This window comes from Meleagris gallopavo, chromosome 4 (genome assembly GCF_000146605.3).
Source record: "Meleagris gallopavo isolate NT-WF06-2002-E0010 breed Aviagen turkey brand Nicholas breeding stock chromosome 4, Turkey_5.1, whole genome shotgun sequence".
NCBI lineage: Eukaryota > Metazoa > Chordata > Aves > Galliformes > Phasianidae > Meleagris > Meleagris gallopavo.
This window is the reverse complement of record NC_015014.2, coordinates 22595525-22614037: the sequence shown is the minus strand read 5'-3', so window position 1 is coordinate 22614037 and position 18513 is coordinate 22595525. Positions and strand designations below refer to the sequence as shown.

Genomic DNA, 18513 nt, shown 5'->3' with positions numbered 1-18513 from the left:
TTTTTTCCTTCCTGATGCGTCAAGTTTTTGGTAAAGCAAGAGTTCGACATCGCGCAGGAGCTGATAGACGGAACGATTCACTGTAAGCCCGGAGCGGCAGAGAGCCTGCTGCGAGAGCTCTGCTCCGCGCTGACCAGCAGCCGGTGAGTGGGCGGTGCCCACAGGTGGCCCCTCCTACCCTGCCCCGGCTTGGCAAGTGAAAAAGGTGTTTTGGAGTGAATTTTGAACACGAACAAAAGTTTAGGAAACTCCAGGTCAGCGGGCTGAACTCAGCCCTGTGTAACAGGTGCTCCTTCCCGCCATCAGCTCGTCCATTGCCTCTCTATGCATCACTTTCCCTGAGCTATTTGAGTGCATATGGGCTCCTCTATCTTCAATATGAAAATAACTATAAAACCATACAAATAGACAGGTACTTAGTATGTTTTTTTTTTTTTTTGTTAATTAATTCCCAAACAATTTTTTTTTTTTTTAAGAATTGAAGGTCTTCAAGGCAGGCAGGTTGACTTTACAGACTGCTGTTATCAGACACAGTTACCAGTGGCTGCCAGAGCAACAGCTTCCACAGCCATCAAGAGTAACATCAGGTTGACAGAAGTGCTGGTAGAACCCAGCATCTGCATCAATAGACAGAAGGCCGTTGCCATCATTAACATGCACATGGGAATGAGGATGCAAGAGAGGGCAGAGAATCCACGTGAGTGTATTAAATAACTTTCACCATTAACATTATCAATAAATATTCCCTTCTATTACTCCTTACCACTGAAAGAAGCCACCCAGTTCCTTAGCTCTTCTTGGTTGCGGCACTCAGCAGGGATGCTGTAATTTGCCCCCGATGCTCTTGGAAGAAATGCTCGTGGCACACAGGCCCACGGTATTCTTGAACTATCAAGATACAGAGCGAGTGGCTAAGTGGTTGATGAGCTGGAGGGAAGATGGTCTGGACCATCGGATCAAATGGACTCTGATCAAAGGGCTGTTCTATACAGTCCAGCTGCGGCCAGTTACAAGTGACCTCCCTCAGCTATCAGTTCTTAGGGCTGCTTAACGTCTTCATTAACGATGTGGACATGGAGAGGGAGGACACTGAGCAAATGGAGGAGTGACTGACACACTGGAGGTCCCTTCAAGTTCAGAGAGATCTCAGCAGGCTGGAAAAATGACAGGACACAATGCTGAACAAAGAGAAGTCCTGTCCTGGCAACAGAGTAACACACGCACTGCTATGAACTACGAGCAGCTGGCTGAGAAAGAGCTTTAAACTACCCAGTACAAATTCAATGATTAACATAATGCAAGGAGGGCCACCAAGGTAGCTGGAGGGCTAGTGTATATGATGTATGAGGAGTGGAAAAGAACTGAGTTGCTTCAGCTTTAAGAAAAGGTGAAAGGACAATACAAAAGCTGATTATTTCCTCTTTCTGCTTATTAGGATAATTTAACTTATGTGAATACTAGGAGTTGGATCAGTTATCCTCTGTCATTGATACTATCAAAGGATCTTCAACAGTGAAAGACATTTTTAAAATCAATTAGTGACTATAACTCTGTTCATTTTAACATTTGTTACTCTTCTCCAAAATACACTATATGACTTTTACAAGTCCCTCAGTCTTGCAGGCACAACATGCTTTTACATGTATCAGTTCCACTGCAACCAGTTTGCATGTTTTTGAGTCTGAAGAGATCATGAGCCTGTCTACTTTGATCTCAGTTTTGCAAGCCACAGCATTTCACTTGAATTTCTTTATATTCAGCTTTATAACCAACATTACCTAAAGCACGCCCTTTCATGGAGGATGATGCTTCATCTCCAGTAAAAACATGCTGTGGTTTCCAAAATTAAAGTGAGTTCTCTGGTTTGTTTCCATCTTGGAGCCTTTTGCTGCACTCCTGTGAGTTTTCTGTATCCTTCTGAAAATTCTGGCACCAAATTTAAACCTAACATTCCAGTGTCAATCTCTTCTATACCACAGACCAAAGCAAAATATCTTAGATTCTTTACGTATCATGTATTACGCATACTAGGAGTGTATCAATGGTAGTTGTAGGAGTAAATAAAGCTTAAGCAAAGAGAAATTAGATATCTGACTTGATGAAGTTAAAATACATACTTCTTGATGTCAAATGAAAAATTTGCTCTGGATCACCATCAAGATACAAATAGTCAATTTGTGGGGCTTTTTTTTTTTGCTATTTAGTTTCATGTTTTCTCCAGTTGAAGACTTTCTTTGCCAAGTAGTAGGTTTAACTGCAGTGACTTGATGATTAGTCTTGAAATATTTTGAAGTTGTTAAAATTGAGCATGTGTGGTTAAGACATACTGTGCTACTGTGCAATCTCAAACATTTTCTTTAATGCTTATTTACAATCTCATGCATTTTAAATAATAAAAAAATTCATCTTTTTAAACATACAAAAAATATCCTGTTTGAAAAGAAGATATAGTGTACTTTCACCTTACAATATGTTTAATGTTTCCCCTTTGCTTCTGAGTGTATTATTTTTATGCAGCTGCCATATCATCTTAGTATTTAAGTAAAATGGGGGGGCAGGGTAGTAACAGTTTACAGATAAACTGGAGAAGTAAACAACTAACTGATTAGATGCTCAACATACTACTGAAATGAGCAGTGTGGTATTTTTGTCTTAAAGGACGGTTTAACATTAAACCAAGTTTTGGACAGCGTGTGGTTCACCATTTGGATTGCATCACGCCCTCTATGAATACAGCTAGTATCCCAAAGAAGCATTTGTTACCTCATGTAAGTTTGTTTTTTCAGATCGTGTAGGTGTTGTTACAAATTTTTTTTACTTTTGCTATATAGGCAGCCAAGAGATGTGTTTAAAAACTTTGAAGCTACATCTTCTTACAAAATAGGAAACTTGGAGAGGGTTAGCAATGTTAAATTTAAATTTTATTTTTTATTTTTTTTAAGATCAAATTACTTAGAGTTTTTCCCTAATATAGCAGCAGTAGCAACTATTCTAATACTTAAAAATGCCTTCCCTTAACTTTCTCAGCACTTTGATTTAGTTTGGGTACATTTACTGTGCTGAAATCCTGTTTGGTTCTTCTGCCAATAGTCACAAATTGATCTGATTAATTATCTTTTGGCCTGTTTGTATATATTCTTCCTTTTTGCCATCAAGGATAATCTGTGTTGGTTTAAATATAACACCCTCAAAAATGGTACTGCATTGTCTTTATAACGTAGGGCTAAAACGATTTCTTCATAAGGGAAGATGAGACACTTTCAGAGTTTAAACTCAGTCTAGATTTTTATGGTTAAATCTCATTAAAACAACTTTATTAACAGCCATGATTTTTTCCCCACCTGTTTGCATATAGATTCATCAGAAACCAGAGACAAAATATGTTCATTCTAAAGAACTTCAGGGAAAACAGCTGACAACTACCACCTCAAGATAGATATTTAGAACCATCTGGATACTGCTGAAAGGATTAAGCAGAGAGATATGGAACTTTTAAATACAAACACTCTCTCAATCACAATTGTGTTGACTGCATAATCAACAAAGAGAAATCTAAGTTGACCATTAGTTAGCCAAATTAAAAAAAACTAGTTGATATCATGTTCTACAACACAGATTTGTACTGTACAGTACTGTAACTTATTTGTTCATATAATATTGCCTAGCATCCATTTCAGCTTCATTTCTTACTAGAATTGATACGCATCAGTGAAGGTTTCTGACACTGATGGTACTGATAGAAGATCGGAGTCTACAAAGTTAAATATTGTACATGAAATAGATTAAGATATAAAGATACAGTCTTCACAAGTGCCTTTTTTGGTTCCTTTGTTTTCAGTCATCGTAAGAGCAAAGATTCTGGATTTCATTCCTACATAACAGCACCCACTGCCAGGCAGTAAGAGACCGCCCCACCCGGAAGGGCCAGATCCCATGACTTCTGTAATGTATAGGGATAGGTGCCTGGAATTGGAGCATTAACATTTTAACTCCCAGTGCACTACATGATGTTTGATGTGGAATACTGAGAACCAAAACAAAAAAAACATAAAACCATGACACCATGAAAGCTTCAAAATTAAAAAAAAAAAGTAATATCTATTCTGAAAAAGGTATCTAAGCTTGTTAGTTTAACTTCATTCATTAGAGAAGTCAAGTACTTTCTTGCATTAGTGTAATGTTAAATTGCTGTAATTCTGGATTTAATATTTTTCACCTATGAAAAATCCATGTTGTTAAACTTAAAGGTATCATATCTCATTTTAAAGGCAGAGTTCATAGCATTACTTTTTTTTCCATATTGTCTTTTAAGCCATCTAGGAAAGTGTGCTTTGAGGATCTCACATTTGGCTACCATCTGTGAAACTTAAAGATGTCTGTAGTGGTCAGATTCTTTCAACAGAACAAGTTTGATTTTGTATGGATAAAATGACATTAACATCTCAGGCTGAGATTTATAGTTATTAGAAAACATTATTATAGAGCTTGCTAAATTTCTTCATTAAAACAGAAATACTCATTATTACAGAAAAATTGAACAGTGACTTGAAGACAAAAGATTCTTAAATATTAAGGGAAAATACCTGTATTTGACTAGCTGTGCTGGATAATGAAGAACATTTCTTTCCGTCACCACATATGGTTAAAACTGCAGTAGACAAAACACAACCATTTTATTCACAATGACTTATTTTATTTCAACAGTGAAACAATAATTAACCCTCCCTCTCTAGTTTGAAGAGGGAGTAAAATCTGCCTAAGATTATGTGTTAAGGCACAACTTACTTGCAACAAATTGATGGAATTAAACTACATATTTTTAAGATACTTAAGCCATGAAGTATTGGTAAAAATCCTTACAATGCAAAAAAAATTAGAAATAGAGCTAAGTGCCAGTTGAGCCAGTTCTTCAGATCCTGTCATCAGACATGAGACTGAAATTCAATTCTTAGTTTCGCTCACAAATTTTGTATGAACAGATGTCACACACAAAATTGTATGATTTACGTGGTAAAAGGAAATAATCTTTCATCTTTGAAGCAACCCATCAGATAATGCTGGAAAATTCTGCTACCAACTATGAATTTTTAGTTCTGAAATCTAACTTTGATTCTCCAAACTCCACAAGGTTGAACAAGGGAAAACAATATTCAAATACCTGCAAGAAGTAAAATATTATGTTCTAACACATACATATGAACAAACATTTTTGTACACATAACAAAGCAGCTAATTTTCTTCCCAATAAATTCCTATCCCAGGAATTCTGTAATACAATTCTAGAACAGACAATGAAAAATTATTTTAAAAGAGAAAGAAAAAAATTGAGAATTGTTGATTTTTAACCTCCATAGTACATTTCTGGCATGCTGACATTGTTATCCTTAACTAGATGAGGGCAGTGCTAACAGACCTATTGATAACTGGCTACAGTGTACTAAAAAACACCCTGTGTTACTGCTGGTTTTAAAAGGATTGCTCTAGACATAGTTCTGCCAGTTTCTAATGATAACTTATTGTATTTTAAGTAACTAGCAGGATTTTCATATTTATTTTAAAGCAGCTGTCAAAACTGTAATGAAGGTCAGGTAAATTTCTGCTTGTGTGCCATCAAGCTGAAAAATAATATAACCAAAGTATGCTTTCTACAGATTAGTAATTCCAATCATAAGACTTCTATGGTTAAATTGCATACAATACACAACTTTAAATAATCTTGGTATTCTATTGCCATAACTTTCTTCCTGTTTGAGCACAGAAATAGTGCCATGATTCCAGCCCTGGTCTGGCCTCATTCTGTGACTAATGGGGTGGAGCTTCCCAATGTGTTGCTGTCCGAAAACCATGGACCATGCTCTGGGAAAAGGGAAGGGAAAAAGTATGGAGATGGGCCTAGTTGAGGGAAAAAAAAACCGAAACAGTAACAGTGGTAACAATCTAAGGGAGAAAACTAATTTACTAAATATGATAATGGAATGCAAAATACAATATAATTGGAATCAAAGCTAATAAAATAAATGAGGGAGTATCTAAAAACTGAATGCCTTACTCTAATCCTGTAGGTGAGACAGCCAGTGAGCACATGGAGCCACCAAGGCAGGCAAAAAGAAAGACAATCTCATGACTTACATTAAGTTTTAGCTTCCCCTCTTAATGGAAAACAGAAATGAAAAAAAGTGAAGTCTTCTGCAAATTGTGGTTCATTCTTCTCTTCCGAGACCAGATCTGCAGCAATAACTCTTTAATTCCCAGTGCACTGCATGATCTTATGATGCAGAATACCAATAACAAATCACAAAACCATGAGAATCAGTAAATAAAAATCTATGCAGAGTGTTTGTTTCTGGTCCATCACATTACATTTATAACTAATATAAAATGTAAAAAGAATGCATTTGAAGTATACATAAAGAATTTTAATAACATCACTATATTTTCTGTTTGTTCCTTACAAAGGCTTTGTTAAAAAAAAGGTTTTATAAATACATCTTAGCTTTCAGTGAGAGTATACGGGGGGACAAAGTGCCAAAGATGAACTTCTTAGAGAATGTACTATTATAATCTAGACATTCAAACCTCTCTTAACAAAACATTAATAAACATCTTTGAATTACTATTAATGATGCATGTAACTAATGAATGCAAAAGTCACCTATGCACTTTTGAAATTTTACTTTTGCTCTAGAATCCTGTTTAAAAACTAACTAAAAAAGTAGTCACTGTGTGATTACAGTCATTCTAAAACAAGTTGCAGTGGCTATTCATGAAGTCATTAATCCTTTGAAAGTGTTTATGAGTTTCACAGTTTATCTGTATTTTGATAATATCTAAGGTTGCCTATGAGCTTTAAAGGCATTTGTTTATGCAAGTTTAGCTGAAATATGTCTGCGCTAACAACAATTTGTATTAAAAAAAGACATGGCTGTCAATTAAGTTAGGATTTTTTTCTTTGGATTCTCAATAACTACTTCTTTGGATAATCAACAAACATTTCTATAGAAATCTTTTTTTGTTGTTCTCATTTTACAATTTTAAAAGTCCAAGTGCTTGTCTCCCAAGAGAGTTTGACTACCATCTTTCTGTCCTTTCACAATCAGTGTTATTTTAAGAGGAAAATGCTGCATCAAAATGGGTTAAGTCGTATTCCAGTTCCTAGTGGTGAAAATGGATTCACTTTGGCCCACATCAAAGCATCATTCAGTGAAACTGCAGATTTTCCATCCTCAAGGAAGAACACTGGACCCTGGAACATTTGGAGAGAAAGAAAAAGTCAGTCCATGTGCATTGTGTAAAGACTACCACATTTATATCTGAGAAGGGCGTGAAGAACAAGTTTTGGTCTATCATCTAAATTCATATGAAAATATTACCTGGTCAGCTCAAAGCTTTAGTAATACGCACTGTTAAGTGAATAGCCTCTACAATCCAGAAGCTGAAAATTTTGTAGTCATCACATTTTTTATTTCAATAATTGCTGTATTCTGTACATTTGTCAGTTATTTGACAGTTACATTTTGCCTGATGTCATGTTTTGGATTTCTCCATCTTAAAAACAAAATGAAACCAAAACGGCTCCATGAATAGTTTTAAAACGTGGAGTCCACTACGCAGTATCCAGTATTCACTATGAGAAACATAAAGCACAAAGCACTGATTTACATGATGAGAGAAAGTATCTGCCAGTTTTTTTAATTTGATGAAACACAGTCTCAAAGCTGTAACTCAATTTTAAGTGCCTTTTTACAGTGGTGTGCTCTATGAACTTGCCACTTAAAAAACTGTAAAACCAAGTAATTAGGTTACTATACCTTAGTACTTAATGATTTCTGAGCCAATCTGCATGCCTAAAGCAAAGACTCCTAATATTCACTAATCCAGGGAATTAGGACATTATTCATTAATCCAGAGATTAAGATATTGTAGATGACAAATTGGTGACACCATATTTGCTATTCTTGTCAAATGGAGTATAACAGCAGCAGCTTCCTGTGGTTGTTAGCAACCACTAACATGTGGCACATTTTTTTCCACTGAGCCACAGCAGAGATCACTGGTCTCATGCAGAAGTACTGGCAGCAAGTCCTATAGACTTGAGATGGTTGTTAATTCTGTTTACCTGAAAGATCTTACTAGTATTTTGTGATCTCCAGTTCCCAATGCAAAACCATCCCTCTTAATCCCTGAACAACCCCATTACTCTTTGGCCTGGCATCTGGCACTGCACACAGAAAACAGATAGCCTCATATAAAAGAGTAATTTCACACTGAGGCAGTACTTGGAGAAAGTAGCCATACAGAGTAGAATTTTCAAGACCCATCTAGTTTTCCTAGAAATACCAAAAAAGGCATTATAAGTGCAAGCATATTTTGATCTTTAAATCCTATGGAAGTGAAACAAAAATATTTGAATATTCAATTTTTAATATCTGGCTTTAATTAATGAATTTTAACTATTCTGTTGTTATTATTAATCACAATGGAGACACAATGTCAGTATGTGACAAACATGACATTTTTTAATCAAGCTGCAATGAGATAATGATATATGAGATAATTTACAATAAGTATGTGAAAAGACAAAATTTGGCAAAATAAATGCAGCTTTTTTTCCATGAAAACTAAGAAGTTTCAGATTGGTAAACTGGGCAATTATTTGGCTGGACAACTCTTTACATAGCCTTATATAAATAAGGCTATGTATAAATAGCAGATCTCAGCATTTGTCCTTACCTTTAACTTTTGCTACTGTGACAATAAGGAAAATATTTGTCTTTGTACATTGTGGTATAGTACTTCAGACTTATGGTAATCTCATCAATACTCACTGCTAACACCATGAGTTACCTTGGCTCTCTGAAACTGTACCTGTATCCTTAGCCCTGTCAAACAAGAGATGTGAACATCTGAATGGCTGGGAAGATTTGATCCAGCGACATAGTCAGGTCCAATCATTCCTTTCAGAGGCTCCTCTTGTATCCGTGATACCAGTATTGAATACACCTTTTTCTGTGACTCAGATGGTGGAGTGGATGGCAATTCATTGGTAGGTCTGTGAAAAAAGAAATTTTTTTTTTTCCAGCCATACATCTATTTGTTTTGGAAACTAACATCCATAAAATATTATTTTTTTAAACATTAATATAAAAATTTTATGAAGGAGATAATATTGTATTCATAACAAAACATTTAAATGCTAGTAGAATCTGCATACTAATTTTTTATTTTCCACATACTTGGTTGATTGAGTGAAGGCTCTCCACGCATCTAATTCCTCAGAGAGCTGTTCAATTTTCAACGGTACAGATACTTTCCGTCTTTTTAAAAGCTGGCTGAAAAGGAATGGAATGAAAATAAAGTCCAAATTAATTCTAACAATGCATATTTTCTTGAAAGAAAAAAACACATAATATTCAACTATTTTTGATACAACTTTATCATTTCATCCTTCATGATAGTCACCAACATGAAGCCACAGAAATATTAAATTACTAGATATAAGAAATACCTTTTCTTTTAAACTTGTCTTTAGGCATCTCAATTTATACTTTATTTAAGCTTATCTTTAATTATCTTATTTTCCTCCAGCCCCCACCCCCCCTCAAGAGTCCCTTTGATACTTTACGACTTTTATTTCCTAATAATAACAAGCTGATTGAAACTAAGTGTATATAATTGATGTAAAGCAATATCATATCTAGCAAAGGCAAAACAAGCTGCACTGTGAAATCAGTGACATCTTGGACATGGCTTTGTTACCCAATAAGAATAAAATCAAAAAGGTTTGACTGTGCCAAACTGTGAGGGAGATGTTATTGCTAGAAATGGCAATTAGTCAGATGGACAGCAGAGAGGAAGACTAAATAATAGTGGTTACACTTTTGAAGGAGTACCGAAGTACTGAATATAAGCATTTTATTTAGCAGCAGATTAACAGAGATTATTGATCTGAATCCATTCAAGTCAAGTGGATTGACTTAATTCAGTCAAGTCTAAATGAGTCAAGTGAAGACAATTTAGGCTGGGTTAAGTGGTTCAGGCCAAGTGGGGTCTTATCAGGTCAAGCAAGTCAAGTGGTATCAAGTGGGTGAAGTCAAACAGGCCATGTCAGTTAGGGTCAGGTAGGTGGGGCCACGTCAGTGAGGTTAAGCCAAGTCACATCAGATCAAATGCACCAAGTCAAGTCAGCCCAGGTCAACTTGATGAGGTCAAGACAAGCAGGCAAGGCTAAGACAAGTCAAGTTGTGACTGGGTTGGGCAGGACCAAGTGGAGTCAAGTGTGCTAGACCAAGCAAAAAGCTTGCAGATAGGGAATATTAGCTCACTGAGTACCAGAAGGTTTCATGGTGGGAAAGGAAGCAAGTGCACAGATACAAGCTCTGAAGTCACAGCTTGCCCTTCATGCTACTGAGCAAGTCTTCACAAGAGGCCTACACAAGTATGAAATTAGAACAACATACAATCATGCATGGAAGTAATGCTGAATGCTCATCTAAAAAACTAGTTTTTCTTACACAACCAAGTGTTTTACTGAAATCATTAATTCAGAACTTATTTAATTACTAAAAAACCTGCATTTTCATAATGCACAAGAAGAGTACAGAAGGTTCCACAGCAGGCAAAGGTACGCCACTACGTCTTTAACACAGAACAGGGACCTCATGTTTTTTGGTGGAGAAACATGATCTACCTACAGCATATACCATAAAAGGAATTGAGATTTTGACGTGTTACATAAAAGCATAATATTACCTTGTATATTCATAAAGTGCAGGTACAATGCTATTGTACTGTCTTCTGATAGCAAGTAAAGCACCGATGTAACCACACAAAATTAGCAACTCATTCCGAAATCTATAAATGAACAAGTATTAATTATGAACAATAATGATTTCAAGCATTTAAAAAAACAAAGTCATATACAAATACATAATTTTAAAGCCTATCAGTCCATATTCTGTGAGGAATACGTCTGCTAATTATGTTTAGTTTCTGTGTGATGTAACTCATTACATTTCATCTGCTTTATACTGATATAAAAATCAAAGAATCGTGGAATCACCAAGGTTGGAACAGATTTCTAAGATCACCCAGTCCAACCATACACCTATTACCTGTATTTCTCACTAAACCAAACCATTATATTTTAGCATATATACATTAATAAGTCCAGTCACATAACGTTACAAAAACAACGGTACTCAAACCTTTCAGTACAATAAAACTTTAAATAAAATCACACCATATTTGTATGGTCTTCAGGACTGTCAATTTTCCCCACAGACAAGAGTTAAGCTTTCTGCTCATTTTAGTTTTTCATATACATCTGTGCAACCATCCAGGCCTAGTTTAAACCATCTTTTAATGAATGGTGAAACACAGCAATCTAACTATTTTAGAGTTAATTTTAAGACTGATCGCTTGAATTTCCTTAAAACTTTGACACAAAAACACATTGTGTGTGATATCACTGCTCTTCTTCTTTAAAAAACTGAAACAAAAACTAATCAAAGTGAGCTTCTCCAAATAAGACCAATATTGACACACCCACTGTAAATGCCTGAGAAATTAGCAGGCAAATCTCTTTCATTCTTTTTGCAAAACCTTGAAAATTTAGGAGAATTCCACATTCAGTTATCCAGGCTGGAAATTAACCTATTGATTGCAATCTATTTGTACCATTGTTCTTGTCAACTAAAGTGATATCTATAGGTACAAACTGTTAGCATTTTTTTAATTACAGAATTTTCTTTAAGTGAAACTTCCACTTTTATAAATATGGAAAACATACTCACTGTGTACAGTTACTCAACATTAATTGTTCAGTGCGAATGTAACTTAGAAGGTCAAGGTATGGACATATTGAATCTAAAGTCCAATCTGTGTCACGGAGTTGTTCTGTTCAAAAATAGAAAAAATAATTGAAGAGACAAGCTATACAAATTAATTATGCTTTAAAAAGTTTCTTTATTCAAGTACCTTTCACATACTGAATGCCAATAGGGAGAGCTTTTTCTGGTTCATTGCTTAGCAGATAGTACTTTATTGTTTCAAATATATCACCGAGTGCCTCAGTTGTTTCTGCCAATCGCATACACTCTTCTACATCAGGAAGATTACACTAGAAAACAATGATTTTGCTAAAGGATTATTGTAATATTTAAAGAATTATCTAAAGATGCACAAGAATACATAACATTAAGATCAATCTCTCTCAGAAGAGATGTTGTTTGAAATATATGCCTCCATACACTAGGCATTAGACCAGAGAACAGAAGAGGTGGTTCTCTAACTTTAACACAATTAACATCTGTTTCCGTTGCTAACAATTGTGAACTTGTTACTACTACTTAATAGATGTTGAACATTAAGGAAGTTAGTGGAGTAGACTCCTTCACTACTGAAAAGAGGGGAGGGAGGATTTAAGGAAGTTTACAGATCTAAGAAGTAAAACAATTCAGGGTAGTAGATAAAGGTGCCCTACCAAGATCTGGTTAGGCTACACGTAAGTGATGAGGAGGCTATGAACCCTACAGACAAGTAATTCTGATGATCACAAGCTACTTGTGGAAGTAACCTGTGCCATGGAAACAGTGCACAAAATAGAAAGCAAGATTAAGTATACAACATATAAGCCTGTTAGTGACAAAATACTAGAATTTTAATTTGGCCATGGCCTTAAATATTCTGAAATTAAGAAACAAATCAACAAATAAGCTCTGCTAGCATTCAGGTGAATTCTTTTTCAATGTACCTTTTCATGTAGGTCATTTCTTTCAGCTGTGCATCCAGGATAAAAAGCACAAAGTTTTATCAACTGCAGCTTATTATCAGGAATCATCATAAGAAGATCAGCTGCTAAGTCCCTGCACAAGCAACAAGATAACATACAGTTACTCTTAACTATTTGTAATAAGAGGAAACTCTTTCACATGCTTTCTACTTTACAGAAAAAAACAAACAACACAGCTACTTTCAGATGAGATAGAAGCAACAAAGCAACTACATCTGATCTATTTTTGGTGCAATAAACAATAAACAAAGTTACTCTTTCTAGAAAGAAGCAATATACCTGTATCCAAGTGATGGAAAGCTAAAAAGAAGACATTGGAACAGTAATGAACAAATCTTGAACAAATTTGTTTTATTTTCTTACTTTGAATACAGAGAAAATTTTGAATAGGAAATAACTAAATAACAACAGCAAATCCAAGAATCAGGTAAGCCTACTTGAATAACAGAAGAAATTTTTCCAGTGCCTTTATACAACCTAAAAAACCTAATGCCAAAAGATCTTTGGAAGATGCGTTATACTATTACTATGAAATAGCCATTTTTCCAAGATACAAGAAGGTGTGAGATTATAGCACATTTCACAAATTCAAGATCTCAGAGGGCAGTGAGGTACCGGAACAGGTTGCCAGCAGAAGCTGTGAATGCCCCATCACTAGTGGCATTCAAGGCTGGGTTCAATGGGACCCTGGGCAGTTAGACCTAGTGAGTGGCAACCCTGCTTATGGCAGGGTGACTGGAAAAAATAATCACTTTTATAACAATAACTATTCTAATCAATTTTTTAAAATAGAAATTGCTCAGCTGAAAACTAAAATCAAGTGTTCATTAAAAAAATTTAAAGAAACACTCATATAATGGCCTTGAATTGTGTTAGTAGAATATCTTTTTAAGAATCAAATTGAAAAGATATTTAGTATGAAGAAAAAAAATAAGGTAGCTCTATCAGGTTACACAGAATTCACAGTATTTCAAGTAACATATTGCTTGCCTTCTGAAGAAAGTTCATTTTAACTGTATTTAGGTGCTAAACAAAGTAAAATAAAACGGTGTTCATAAACTCTCACTCATTTTCTCTGAACAGTTGCATGTTTTTCCTGTTGCCACAGATTGGGAACGGGCATTCATGTTTAGTTTTGATTTTTTTGTTTGGATTTCATATTTTCAAGCATTTCTAGAAAAAGCATTCCATCAGAAATTGATTTCATTAGCATCAACCTTTCGATATTCCTTGAGGTCTCTACAGTGTTTCTCTGAAATGTTTCCAGCTGGTGGATATCCTTAAAAACAAGAACCTGTATAAAGAAGTAATCCTCTCAAATAAGCTCAGAGGCTCCCAAGATCCATCTTCCCCATGCACGATCACATGTATACAGAAAACCAAAGGATACTAACCTATGCTGTCAGTATCTCTACTACAGAATATGAAGAGGGTCATGAATCTCTATCTTTTTATTTGCCTGAGCGAATTGTAAGTTTAGAAGCAAAACTGAGGCCCGATTATCTGTTTAAATACATGGTCTATGGAATGTAAATTCTGAAGTAACTGTACAGCTGCCAAATTATCTTAGCAACATTTTGTTTTATTGGTAAAGAATAAACAGACCAAAACCACCTTTCCAAGTAAAGCCACTACAAGTAAGAAAAAAATCTAGCAGAGAAATGAAGTTTCCCTGTATGTAACAGAGAAATAACCCACTCTTCCAGCTTAAACATTAATCCTGTTTCATCTTCAAATCTTGTCAGGTACCCTGTATACCCAATATCAGTATATAGTAATTCCTCAGTCTCTTGCGATTTTAAGTTGTCAAACAAGAACTTAGAATCACTTTGCAGATCCTGCTTAAATTTCAGTGTCTTTTGACTTTGTCATTCAATACTAGCCTCACTCTATCCAAAGCAATCACTTTTACTCAGTACAAACTAGGACTTACTACACTAATTAGTGCCCAAATAGATATCTAGCTTTTTCAGTGTTATTTATACTGTAAATGACAACGACTCTTCTCTTGCTGAAAGTTCACACAATGTATTTTGAGGTTAAGGTAGAATGTTTGCATTCTCTGTGCTTCATGGGTGCAATTTTTGTTCAAGCAGAAACCTATCTACTCACAGTGGCCTGGTATATGTAAGTTTCAGTATGAGACACACCATTATTTTTTCCAGGGGAGGGGAATAAACAAATCTTCTTTGGAGTAAAAAATTCTTACCATGTTGTTACTGTCATACATTTTCTTGCTAGTAATTCTAGGGCATAATGTGTTGCTTGCGCTGCACTTTCTCCTAAGACAGTACCCACACTGATTGCCAACTCCAGTTCATTTCCACGAATCAGGTTTGCCATTGCAAGCTTGCTCAATGAAAAAATCGTATAATTAAAGGACACAATCATTTTTGAAGATTCACCATGTTCAGTACATGACATTCATTTACAAGACTGCCTTTTTTCAAAAAGAAATTTTAAAAAATGCATTAATTAAATAAAATTTTTAACATAAAATTTAGGCCTCTTGAATGAGTCAGGAATTACGTACCATGTTTTAATCAGTTTTCAAATAATCTAATAGATTTCATTTTGCAGATACTTCCTTCATTTGATCAAAGAGATTTAACTTCATACGTAAAGGAATCACTATCACGTTAGTTAAGTTCTAGATAAGGACAGGAGTATTTGGAATAAATATTTCACCACCCTTCTTGGTGAAATGGGTCTCAAAAAAAAAAAAACAACCCAGGAACGTCTCTCTTGTACATATCCTCTGGGTAACTGGAATTGCTGATAGGGATAGTAGAACATTAAACAGTAAGACAATACAAAACTTCAAACGTGTAATTTGAAATACAGACATTAACTGACAACTCTCTCTTCAGAGAAAGAAGATAAAATTTTACTCATTTGAAGGAACAGAAAAGTTAGCACAAGTTGGATCAGAACCAAAAAAGACAAGAGACCAAGGAAGAGGTAATTTATAAAAATTATAAGAGAACAAAAATCTTACATGTTGCCATTTTTTTGGGCCAAGATTTTTTTTTTCTATAGACTTTGCTTATATCAAATTTAGTGGAGATCACATTCTTCACAGTACAATGAAGTTTCAGTTCTGAATAGGTATTTTGCATCACAAAAACAGTAAACAATAATGCTGCGAATATGTATATACGCAAGATAACTAGGCACAGTGTATTCTGTTATAAAAATACACTGCCTTTACTAAAATTCAGTTAAATAACATATTACGAGGGCTGTTTTGAAAGCAATGTCATCTATTTTATTATGCTGTCCCATGACGTCAGAGGCAGATGTTGGTGATACAGCAGTATGAATTTACCATTCCTGCCAATATCCCATGAAACATTTTTGTTGTGTATCAGATGGCAGCAGAGGGGTTGTCTGACAAAATAGCATTTGACATGGAATTGCACGTGAAGCAAAGATGTACAATTTAATTCCTCTATGTGGAAAAAAAAAAAAGTGCACCTACTGACATTCTTTGATGCTTGCTGCATGTTTATGGAAACCAAACAGCAGATATTAGCACAGTGAAGAGCTGTGTGGGGCTTTTCAGCAGTGGCAACAGCAGGTCACCTCCACTAGTCCAGACTGTTACAAGCATGGCATGCAGGCTCTTGTACATCACTGGAGAAAATGCATAGCTAATGGTAATGACAAATAGTGTTCTGTAGCTGAGAATTCGTTCTATCAAACAGTGTTATTGTGCTCTTTGTATCTGTTGTTGTTTCCATAGAAATAAACAGAAAGCATTACTTTTGGAGAAACCTTTGTGTTCATTAGAGAAATCCAGAATTTAAAAATAAATTAAAAAAAAATACGGGATTTTGCCACTACCTTCAATATTGTAAAGATCAAGCCTACATATAAAGAAATACAAAGGAAAAACCAAATTTAACTAGTAGAATTTAGAATGCAGCACACACATTTGGAAAAAAAAAACAAACCAGATCATTAATATGTGGTGATATAAAAGTCACTGTTGGCCTTTCTGCAAATAAAGAGTTAAAAAAACAAAGGAGAAATGAGAAGTTACCTCTATGTTTTCAACAGCCAGATGGCAACACGCGGCAAGCACTGCACGGCCATCTTGGAAATACCATTCTGCCAGTTCTTCACTGACTTTCTGAAGAAGCCTGCAGTTAACAATATATGAACTCAGCAAAATCACTTTAAGGTCAGAGTTGTTTGGCTTTAAATTTAAATACAAGTTTGCTTATGTATCCTGAAATTTCTATATCTGAATTACAAATAATGACACTGAAGTCAAACAAGCTACTAGTTTGAACTGAATCCATCTATGCTAATGCACGTTCAAGTGGATTAGTTTCACAAAGTCAACAAAGTACAGAAATGCCTCAGACTGCGGAAAGAGAAATACAGTACATGGATATTCCTCCTGCACTAGTGAATACTGTATAAGTTTCTCTCCAATTGCTTAAAACCTATGAAGGTACATGAAGTAACTACACAGACTCCAAGCTCCTTTTGTTAGCAAACATACAGCTTGATAATGTCATAGAGACTTTTGAGCATTGTTCTGAACAAGGAAAGAAATGTGGCTTGAGGAAAAACACCAAAGCTTTCAGGAGAAGATGCATAAAATACACGGTCTCTCAGATACTACTTAATAATAAAACTTTCTCCACACTTACCAATAGTTCTAATGAAATAAAGCTAAATGTTTAAGGACATATTTAAGCGTGTAAGAATGCTCCTTGCAATAGTAGTACATGTACAATAAAAGATAGCCAGAAAGGGGCAATACACGGGAGATTATACAGTATAGCATCCGTTGGAGGACAACTGGCTTCACGAGATAAATACTAGAAGATGTAATATTTTTTGTCAAATTCTGTATTGCTGGTTCCAAATTAAACTACTAAGGTTTATTCCACTTGATGATTTTAGTTATAAACTACAACTTACACATTATAATCATCTGTATTGTTTAAATCAGAATTTGAAGATCCACTCATTGTGGAGAACGGTGTATTTCCTTCACAAGCTGCCTAGAAGAGCATAAAGTGACAGATTCATTAAAATGTGAACTATATAACCAATAATGTGATTTTCAATAAGAATAAATCAGAGCTCTCTAAAAATTCTCCTAAAGCCCAAGTATAGCAAAAGAAATGTTTAAATCAACAAACCTATTCATAGCAAAATTTTAGCCTGGTTTTATTCAGCTACACAAGAAATTCTACAGAAGCAAGACATCTTTTCTATGAATTCGTAGACAATTTTTTCAGGTTTTGAATCAGCTTCAAATGGACAGTGAGGGCTGCTAGCTTGGCCCCTAGGAACAAATGGCTGTGACTGGAAGATGAAATTGAAGGACATACTTCAGTAGGCGTACCAGCAAATCCAGAAAAGCCAAAGCAGCAAAAGCAAAGCCTTTTTTGTTTCTTCACAGTTTAAGAACCTGACAGTTTAAGAAGATGTATTAAGCAGGCAAAAATTACTCAGAAAATAAAGGAACAAGGATAAATGGAAATGAATTACCAGTCTCGCATGTTCGCATATCCTTTAACTGGCATTTACACACATAATTGTGCTGTTTTATTGCATTAATTTAAAAGGTTACCGGAATACAAGTGCTGATTTCCTACATTTATTACTACCGCAGCTGAACAATTCCACCCTAAGATTCTGGAGGAAGAAGTATAACTAAGGCTTTGATGGAAAAACAGGAGAAACTCTAAAAGACTTGA

At 35.2% G+C, this 18513-nt stretch overlaps 2 protein-coding genes across 7 annotated transcripts in view; one reads left to right on the top strand and one right to left on the bottom strand.

The window, feature by feature from the left end:
* Positions 1 to 15: 15 nt before the first annotated feature.
* SPATA4 (spermatogenesis associated 4) lies at positions 16 to 3520 on the top strand (the record flags this gene model as incomplete). Its single annotated transcript, XM_019615120.1, has 4 exons — positions 16 to 143; positions 477 to 697; positions 2659 to 2768; positions 3356 to 3520. Coding segments are annotated over 4 exons (540 nt in total), but the record flags the coding sequence as incomplete, so codon positions are not given.
* Positions 3521 to 4109: 589 nt separating this feature from the next.
* The window catches only part of WDR17 (WD repeat domain 17), a 48667-nt gene continuing 34263 nt past the window's right edge, over positions 4110 to 18513 (bottom strand). For 4 of the 6 annotated variants that reach the window (XM_010709756.3, XM_010709755.3, XM_010709752.3 and 1 more), the window contains exons 20-30: positions 17729 to 17811; positions 16836 to 16935; positions 15000 to 15139; positions 13070 to 13090; positions 12752 to 12863; positions 11977 to 12118; positions 11793 to 11895; positions 10750 to 10851; positions 9234 to 9329; positions 8866 to 9049; positions 4110 to 7243 (exon numbers count right to left, since the gene is read on the bottom strand). In XM_010709756.3, coding sequence (XP_010708058.1) covers positions 7124 to 7243; positions 8866 to 9049; positions 9234 to 9329; positions 10750 to 10851; positions 11793 to 11895; positions 11977 to 12118; positions 12752 to 12863; positions 13070 to 13090; positions 15000 to 15139; positions 16836 to 16935; positions 17729 to 17811 — 1203 coding nt within the window. In that variant the 3' untranslated portion in view covers positions 4110 to 7123. Of the gene's footprint in view, positions 7244 to 8865; positions 9050 to 9233; positions 9330 to 10749; positions 10852 to 11792; positions 11896 to 11976; positions 12119 to 12751; positions 12864 to 13069; positions 13091 to 14999; positions 15140 to 16835; positions 16936 to 17728; positions 17812 to 18513 lie in introns of those variants that run through there. The other 2 variants (XM_010709754.3, XR_002114149.1) reach the window with 2 other exon arrangements.